The sequence below is a fragment of the Sander lucioperca genome, chromosome 7, assembly GCF_008315115.2.
Source record: "Sander lucioperca isolate FBNREF2018 chromosome 7, SLUC_FBN_1.2, whole genome shotgun sequence".
In the NCBI taxonomy this organism is placed as follows: domain Eukaryota; kingdom Metazoa; phylum Chordata; class Actinopteri; order Perciformes; family Percidae; genus Sander; species Sander lucioperca.
The window spans coordinates 14,066,496-14,076,058 of NC_050179.1; the positions used below are offsets into that span (position 1 = coordinate 14,066,496).

The 9,563-nt window shown below is 41.9% G+C and overlaps 1 protein-coding gene across 1 annotated transcript; it reads left to right on the forward strand.

Moving 5' to 3' along the window:
• Positions 1-354: 354 nt before the first annotated feature.
• dnaja2b (DnaJ heat shock protein family (Hsp40) member A2b) lies at positions 355-7,483 on the forward strand. The gene is made up of 9 exons (XM_031293452.2): positions 355-621; positions 1,857-1,916; positions 2,331-2,557; positions 2,639-2,719; positions 2,853-2,986; positions 3,105-3,301; positions 3,442-3,586; positions 5,564-5,691; positions 5,798-7,483. Exons 1-9 carry the CDS (start codon positions 544-546, stop codon positions 5,984-5,986), a joined length of 1,239 nt encoding a protein of 412 aa, XP_031149312.1. The 5' UTR covers positions 355-543; the 3' UTR covers positions 5,987-7,483.
• The last annotated feature ends 2,080 nt before the right edge of the window (positions 7,484-9,563 follow it).

Here is a 9,563-nt window from a genome sequence, read left to right on the forward strand (position 1 = left end):
TGTGCATATGTGTGTATTTCGGGCCTGTGTGTAATGTGTAATCCTATTTCGAGTGTAAAAATGTAATTTCACCCCTGGGGATATAAAGTCTTCTTCTTCTTAAACTTAAACTTTTTAAGCTCCTGATTGCCTTTCTCTCACACACTTTCCCATGTTATCTAGATACAAACGCAAATTCCTGGCGGTCAGAGGACAAATTTGAATATAGGTTTGTAGCAGGTGTTTTTTCTGCATGCATTCTATTCATCCAGTCTAAGTAAATGTAACGTTACAGCCATTTCAACATACAGCGTTAATATCAGTAATAATTAAACGTGCCGTATTGAAAATGATACATTCAACGTAAATACATAAGCCCTGTTAGTGTTACTGTTTTGGAATAAGAGGATTGCTGTTTTGTGGCATCTGTTTGCGAGTGGGTGTTTGTGTCGCAAGATCTGGCAACCCTGGACAGTCACAGCCGGTGATTGTTGCCTCGTCGGTTCCTCGTTCAGCTGAACCTCCGCAGAAGATCTTTCTGTGTAGCCGCCGCCGGTTAGCATCATGGCGAACGTTGTGGACACTAAGCTATACGACATCCTCGGGGTTTCACCGTCTGCCTCTGAAAATGAACTAAAAAAGGTAGGTAAATTACCCTTTCAAACGAAAAGGAAATGTGTTTAGTAAGAACACATTAAAAAAAAGAAGAGAGGCCACCAGTTAACATTGGCCTAGAAACAAGCTAACGTGAACGCTAGCTGAGGATTCTCAGCAGCAGCTTGCTAGCTTAACGTTAGCCAGTAAGGTAAGCGAGCTAGCTAGATAAGTATTCAGTAGCTACTTCATGGCACGACGTTTTTGGAGACAATTAAAGCTATTAATTTGTGGTTGTGAAAAATCGGCAATTATTGGGATTTTCATCGTTTCTACCGTTAGCTAGCTAGCTAGCTACATAAATTCGAAGGATGGAGATAGCCTGCCCAAGCAATACATTGGTGACCACGAGTGTAACGTTAATAGCTTGCCGGCTAATGATTTTAGATGATACATTCCAGCAAATAGTCTCCACCAATTCGCACAGTAAATAAGCAAGTATCAACTAAACAGCTCAACGTTAGCTACATGGAAATAAATAACTTAGCTAGCTAACCAAAAAAAGAAACCCGCTTGTATGTCCCCTGTTTGTGTGTAACATCTGGTAACGCTAAACTTGGCTTGAAATAAATCTTTACGTTTTGAATTACATTAACAGATAAACTTGTGTGGTGGTTACTAGCTAGTTCGTAAACGTTAATATCACCCGTCGTGTAGCTACTTAGCAAATATGTAGCTAGCTAACGTTACGTCTGTGTAACGTTACCCCAAAGTCCATTCAAACACCAGGCAGTTTATGGGATTGTTTACAATCAACAAACCTACGGCCCTTGTCAAACATCACTTAGACATTTTACCATATGTTTGTGACCGCCTGTATATTCGTCTTATATTATGTGACACCAAATTAACGAGAGTTAATGTAGTTAGCAAACGGACAATCGTTATCCCAGCGGTTTTTCCTACCAAAACGACGACATTGTGATTCATCTACTTTTTATGTCTAAATGAAGTGCTTTCAGATTTATGTTAGTGGATTTGGCAGAAGAGCATGACAGTTATTTAACGTACAGCAGGTAAACCCAAAAGATGAAGATTTTCGGATGTAGTTTTGTTGACGCCTTCTTCAGGCTTGAGTATTGTGTCTGTTATGTCAAAGGCAGCGATGCTCTTGTTAGTGTCCTGATGTGTTTGACAGCAGACACTTAATGATTTGCTAGCAGAGCTATTTGACACAGTGTGCAAACACAGCTTGGTTCACTTTGGTTTTTGGTTTATTACAGGCCTACCGCAAATTGGCCAAAGAGTACCATCCTGACAAGAACCCAGATGCTGGAGACAAGGTATGATGCACCAAAGCATGTCATGGTTAATAGCAGCAACATCATAGTTAGCAACAGCGCTAACAACAGCAGCTTATAATTCAACAATTGGGACCAGGAAATTATGTCAACTTAGTTTATCATGATCACACAGCCCAACTCTTTGAGAATTAAGACAAGGTAAAGATCAGAGTACAGAATATAAAACAGCGAAATGCGCATCTGTGTTTGATTTGTACTGCTGTATGACTTAATTCCTCAGATTCTGCAAGAATGTGACACAAGAGACTAGACTGTCATTTTTATTTATTTTTTACTTTGTAACGGGCTCATCAAAGACAAAACTTGTTGGCCCTTTTTTATGTGATGTACTGATTTGTTTGTCTCCCACACTGTGTCAAGCTGTCTGAATGTTCCTTTTTTCTTATTCTCCAGTTTAAAGAGATCAGTTTTGCATATGAGGTACTGACAAATCCAGAAAAGAAGGAGCTTTATGATCGCTATGGAGAACAGGGGCTACGGGAGGGAGGAGGCGGCGGGCCTGGCATGGATGATATCTTCTCTCATATTTTTGGCGGAGGACTGTTTGGGTTCATGGGGGGACAGGGCAGAGGACGCAATGGAGGCAGGAGGAGAGGAGATGATATGGTACACCCCTTGAAGTAAGTGTTACATAAATACAGTTTGGGTGGTTCAAATATAATGTGTTGTTGCACACGTCTCATAACTCTTTTGTCACACAGAGTTTCTCTTGAAGACCTCTACAATGGCAAAACCACCAAACTGCAGCTCAGTAAGAATGTGCTCTGTGCTGCCTGTAATGGGTGAGTTTGCTTTAAATATTTCACTTTAATCATTTAAAAAAAAACTTGACAGAAGATGGTTTGTAATTGCAGTAATTTTGTTTCAATAGAAATCTCTGTTAACAAGGCTGATGCTTCTTTGTTTGCCTTTTAGTCAGGGGGGTAAGGCAGGAGCAGTGCAGAAGTGTGTGGCATGCAGAGGACGAGGTATGAGAATCATGATTAGACAGCTGGCCCCTGGGATGGTTCAACAGATGCAGTCAGTCTGCACAGACTGCAATGGAGAGGGTAATATGTCCGAAATCACCCATTCTCTGACTATACTTTTTAAAGACACGGGTATTGTACAATAACGAGCACAACGGCACTCTGAATATGTCCAATCTCTGTACGTGTGCTTGTGCAGGTGAGGTGATAAATGAGAAGGACCGCTGCAGAAAGTGTGAGGGTCATAAGGTGAGTAAGGAGACTAAGCTTCTGGAGGTGCATGTGGACAAAGGCATGAGACATGGACAGAAGATCACATTCACTGGGGAAGCTGACCAAGCACCAGGCATCGAACCAGGAGATATAGTGCTTGTGCTGCAAGAGAAAGAACATGAGGTAAAAAAACAATTGGCTTCTGATATTGATTGTTTAGCTGTATTTATTTTGTTATCATGGCTAAGAAGATTATTATTTTCATTAAGGGGATATTTCCACATTTATTTGACAAAAAAATTTGGAATTTCAATCTAAATCAGGAATTCCGCCGTGATGGCAGTGACCTTCACATGGTCCAACGTATCGGCCTGGTTGAGGCTCTGTGTGGCTTCCAGATGACGGTTGCACACCTTGATGGACGTCAGTTGCTTGTCAAATATCCACCTGGCAAGGTCATCGAGCCAGGTAAACAATGTCTTCATACCACATATGTTGATTTTATCGCTTTCATGACATTCCTGTTTTTTTTGTTTTGGTGGACATTCTGATGTGCAAAAGATGTTTTCTCTTATATTTACTGGTCACTGCATCGTTTAAAGCCCATGTTGCAGGGTTTATTTTCTAATGAATTTGTGCAATTTGCTTGTTGTTAATAAACATTTAAACTGTTACCCAACAACATCGTCGTTAGCGCAACAGCGTTAGCCTAGACTGCTAGCTAGGTAAATATTACGACTGCCTTCAGAGTTTCCTATATCTGCGTCCACGTTGTCAACATAAGACATGTGGCGTTAGTGCTCCTTTTGTACCATCATTTTATTGAATGAAATGTTAAGCTTCGCTCCTACGAGATGGGTGGGTTTTTGTTAGCTACATACAAAGCTAACTGGCTATAGTTAGCCTGTATGCTAGCGGAATTAGCTAACGTTGCCTAACCAGCCAGCAACTTCGGCAATCGGTAGTAGTTTCGGTAGGCTAACCACGACAGTATTGTCGCCCACAATCAACCTCTGCTGCTAAAAGCAGTCAATCTGCAGTGATGTTTGAAATAGAGACGCTTGTGGATGTGTTAGCTGTTGTGGTTAGCTCGCCGGAACTACTGCCGAAGCTGCTGGCTGGCTACACAACGTTAGCTAATTCCGCTAGCACAGGCTAACTATAGCCAGTTAACTTTGTGTGTAACGTAGCTAACAAAAACCCACCCATCTCGTAGGAGCGAAGCTTAACATTTCATTCAATACAATTATGGTACAAAAGGAGCACTAACGCCACATGTCTTATGTTGACAACGTGGACTCAGATAGAGGAAACAACGAAGGCAGTCGTAATATTTACCTAGCCGTCTAGGCTAACGCTGTTGCGCTAACGTTAGCAAAACGTCGGCGTAGCTTTAGCTAGCTGTCTGAACTTGTGAAAAGCCGAACAGCATCCCCATCCAAGTAATAAATGAACACTAGGTAAATATGTTGTTACTGGAGCTAGTAGGGTCCATCAAAACATGAGATATCTAATCGAAAATGTGTTTACGTCGGGGGATTTCACAGGTAGGACTGACTGGCAAGTTAGCCCATAGCTAGCATGATGCCTTCTATTTCTAGATCTAGCTAGATTACCAGTACTTATCTGAACTAGCTAACAACATGATCACTGTCACTAAATATAAAGAAAACATTGACTTTCACTCGGTGCTATTCACTGACAGTAAAGACACCTCTTCCTCATCCCAGTCAGTCACCATAGTTCTAGTACTAGACTGAGGCACGTCTCCCCAACGTGACGTCATCACCGAATTGCGTTAAAAAACCCACTAAACGACTAAAACGGCGAAAACTGGCCTTTAACACTATTTGGAGACATTTTTAACAATGATATACATATGTTGAGTACTTCATGTACCCATTAATCAACAGTGGTGGTTAACCTGCAACATGGGCTTTAAGGTTTTTTTTGCAGCTAGTTTCCACTAGCCATTTGCAGCAGCTAACAAGCCATCTTATGATTTTTTTTATATATATATATATATATATATATATATTAAATAAATAAATTAAATAAATAAATATAATTGCCTGGTAAATCCTAAAAGTGTCTGTAATACACCATTAACTATGATTTATGCAAACATGTTATGTCTTTACCCCAGGTCTTCGGCATACACATACATTTTATATGACAGTTAAAACTTGAGGATGGTGGAATGTAATAGTTTTCTTATTAAGTGTGTAAATAAAAAATAAAAAACAAATTGGAGGATTTTAAATTGTTATTGTAGCACACCATAACATGCCAAAAGCAAAGTGATGTTCATATTTAAAGTATAGTTGCTTGACAATTCTGTTAGCTTATGTAACAACATGTAGTACGTGTCTTTTAAGTTGCAAGGTCAAAGATTCTTATCGCACCTTTACAGTACACCCTTTTGTTGGTGTGTTTGTGTGACAGGTTCTATTCGAATGGTGAAGGGAGAGGGAATGCCTCAGTACAGAAACCCATTTGAGAAGGGAGACCTTTATGTCAAGTTTGACGTCCAGTTTCCTGAAAACAACTGGATTAGCCCCGAAAAACTGAATGTGAGTCGAAATCTTCAAACATCATGACGTGGCCAATTTTAACTATTAAGCTGAATGATTGTGGTGTCATGACGTCTTTTCTTTAATTCAATTCTAATTTTTTTAGGAACTCGAGTGCTTGCTTCCTGCTCGTGCTGAGAATCCTGTTATTGCAGCCGACGCAGAGGAAGTTGACCTGACAGAATTTGACAAGAGTCAAGGGTCAGGTAGTGGAGCCAGGAGAGAGGCCTACAATGATAGTTCTGATGAGGAAGGGGGCCATCATGGCCCAGGGGTGCAGTGCGCACACCAATAGAAAGACTCATACATTAAGACATGTACACACATAAACGCATAAATACATGAACATCCCTTGAGTCCCATTGCTAACACCATTCAAGACTTGACGCACATACATGCAGATTTCTCTCCTTTCATGATTCGCATGAAAAAGAGATATACACAAATACATATACACGTTAATCCACCCTCCTCAGTTCCATGGTGCCCCTAAGTCATAGAAATACTGGACGTTTGATGACCATTTTGTGTTTATGGACAGTAGTGCTCATCAAAGCCTCCAGCAAGAAGGTTTGCTGAATGAACTTAACTCGGACCGCCCTGTTTTCATCCTAGGCTTTTACCTTTCACTGTGGGGAAACGGCCGTCTAGTGTATAAAATGCAAATATTGTTGACTATCTTGTATAAGGTGTAGTTTAGTCTATCACACACACGCGCATGCTGCTTTCTTGCTGAAGATCTTGCACATGTAGATCCAGGGTCCGGACAGGACACTACAGAGAAATCTGACACCACACCCGTTTAAATTTCAGTGTGTCACTGCTATCGAAGTGCCCTGCTTTCATAAGAGCTGGCCAGATTACAGCCCTAAAAGTGTGTCCTCTGCACAGCCTGCTGAGAATCGCACGTTTAATCCACCTCATCCTCTAAGGCGAACCGTCGTGTTTTGAAAATGGGACTTTTTCTGTTTAGTCCCCAGTTGGCCCATTGCTGAAATTATAAAGCCTTGAGTAAAGCACCTGTCAGCCAGGCGCCATATTTTCTTAGTTTGGAATTCAAACTGGTTTGTCTTTGTTGATTTGAATGTTAGTGTGTTCGAGACCACAGAACTTGAACCTAAGTTGTGTTCATTTGATTTGAGGACACACTTGTGTACTTTGTATGTGTGTAATGCAGTGGCTCAGTGTGTGTGAGCTGCTGTAGAATGTCCTGGCTTATTAGAGTGAAAGGTATTCCTGCTTTGTGTTGGACTGCGGTGTAACTGGACAATTTAAGAGGAAAAAACAATGTTTATTTGCTGAGAATCTCTCCCATGTAGACATTTCCCTCTACTAACCAGGACTGAGATATCCTCCTCTCCTGCAGGAAAACCACTGGGCCCACACCAAACTTCTGTATTATACATATCTCCCCATCGTAGAGTTGTTAGACAAACTTATATACTTTGACATGTTACAATATTCCCATCACCATAGACCTGTAAATAAATATAGCCCCAGTCCATAGGTGCAATCAAAGTCTACAGCAGTGTCCTTCGTCTCCTCGCATTATTTCTTACACAAGTATTGGCCAACAGTGTCAATATAAATGTTATGTTCACATGAAGGAAAGTTGATGGAACCTCTGTAGACTTGTGACATGCACCTCTGTGACTCATTGTGTATGTAATTTAGGCCACGGGGATAATGTGTACACAACTAAAGGGGGTCATTGATAAATGACATTACTGTCAATGCTTATGTTTGTCAATATGGTAATTAACTGTATAATAAACAGTAACTTCAAATTTGAGATTTGTCTTCTTTCATATGCACAGCCTGCATTCACATCTTTTGTAATGTGTGCTTATATGACCATAAACCGGAAGGCCGCTGCGGATACAGAATGTGCAGCATTGCACTTGCATGCATCCCAGTATTGTCTGATAAACGTATGTAGTTCAATAGATTATAAATCATTAGAAAAACATACATTTGTTGGAAAGTGTTGACAACAATTATGAACTGAAAATGACTTTATCTAGACATGAATTTAAGCAGCTGTAGATTCTCAGTCTGCTCCATCATCAGTTTCTCTGCTGTGGAGAGCTACTGGACCCAGGAGTTCCTTAAATCCTGCAGTATTCCTAGAGGATACGAAAGGAAATAAAGGGGTTGTTGGTTAACCTTACTTTGGTGTTCCTTGTTTAATTTAAAGAAGTGTCCCTTACCTGTCACGTTTGGACTGCATGACATAGGAGCGCTCTCTTCTCAGTTGCTCCAGTCGCTCTCTGACAACTGTCTTCTGCTGGTTCTTATCCTCCTAAAACACAATGTAATAATGGTGATACAAACTTGAAATTGTGCACACTGATTTCCTCAAAATTCAGTATTTTACCTGTGGTAGATCTTGTGTGAGGTGCTTAAGCCTGTCCGTGTGTTTCAGGCCAAGTAGGTCTTCCTCTGCCTTTCTGTTCTGGATGATCGACAGACGCTCCTGAACCTGAAAGACAGTGTCAGGGTGACATGTCACCTCTGCCCCTCACAAACAATGATCTGAATACTCTTTCAGTGCCACTCTACACCTGTCTCTAGTGGGTGAAATCCCTACTCTTCTTCTACACCATTCTCTCACCCTCAGCAGTTGTCTCTTTCTATCTCTCTGCTGCCTCTGTTCGACCTTTCTTTGCATGTCCACCAGGTTGCGCATTGTCCTTTCTCTCTCCATTGCCGAGACTGGCTCTCTTGCTCGCTCCCTCTCCATCAGTGTGGGTTCCCTCATTGCCTCCCTCTCTGCAGGGCTACAGTCAACCTTTACATAGGAAACAGCACATGGTTGTGAATAATGTGAAAATGTTTAGCAGAAATCATGAGCACTGGCTGCACAAAGATGTAACTAACAGACTTACTGTGGCTTGTGAATTATAATTCTGGTCCTCAGCATGAGCGGGTTCAGGCCCTCCCAGGTCCCACAGCTCGGACTCTGTTGCAGTGGGACACATTTCTACCTCAAGCACTTCTCTGTCCACATTAGCTGTCTCATTGGTCAGTTCAAAGCAGAAGTCACCAGCATGCTGCTCAATCTCAGAAGGGTTAACCAAGAGATGTGGTTGTGCATCCTGCAGGCTCTCTGCTTCCAAAGCTTGTGTTTGCAGGTCAAATTCTCCCTTCTCTGGTTGATCCTCTATTGCTCTCTCCTCCAATGTCAACTAATGAGAATATAAAAGGAGAAAAATCAGATGCATGACAATAATAAAATGTTTTATGGTCTGCTTGACACTTACAGAGTACTTGTCTTACTGTGCTGCACTGCTGGTCTGCAGACTGTGCATTATGATGACCTGTGGAATCAGAGTGGAAGCGAGTGGGTTTCAGCTCTTCTCTGTCACTCTCTCCAGAAGTCTCGTCACACTGTGTGTGTTCAGCTGTGCTGCTTGTGTCACTTGACTGTACGAGTCCTGTGCCTCCGACTGCAGCCCCTGCCTCACAGTCAGTGTCATTCTCTGGTGGTTTGCTCCATGCAAGGGCGATTAGTGAGCCCTGTTTCTCATAACTGTGGGGGCTCTTTGTTGCACTGCCCACTTCTTCTTCCTGGGCTGGTCCGTCTGCCTCGAGACTCTGATGAGCATTACTTGTTGCATCTGATACACACAAGATCTCCAAGTAGGGCAGGTCCTCCATGACTGCTCCGCAACCTGGGGGAAAGCAACATATTGTAACTGCCTGCTGTAAGTGTATGGTGATCTATGTTTGCCTGTGTTTGCAGTACCTGTACAGATGTCGTGTTTGTCAGTCCCTTCTGCAAATTGCACCACATTTAGTTCACTGGCTCTTCTGATTGAATCCACTGTAGGAGCTTCAGCTGGCCCACCACTGCTGTTCTGAGCTTCGAC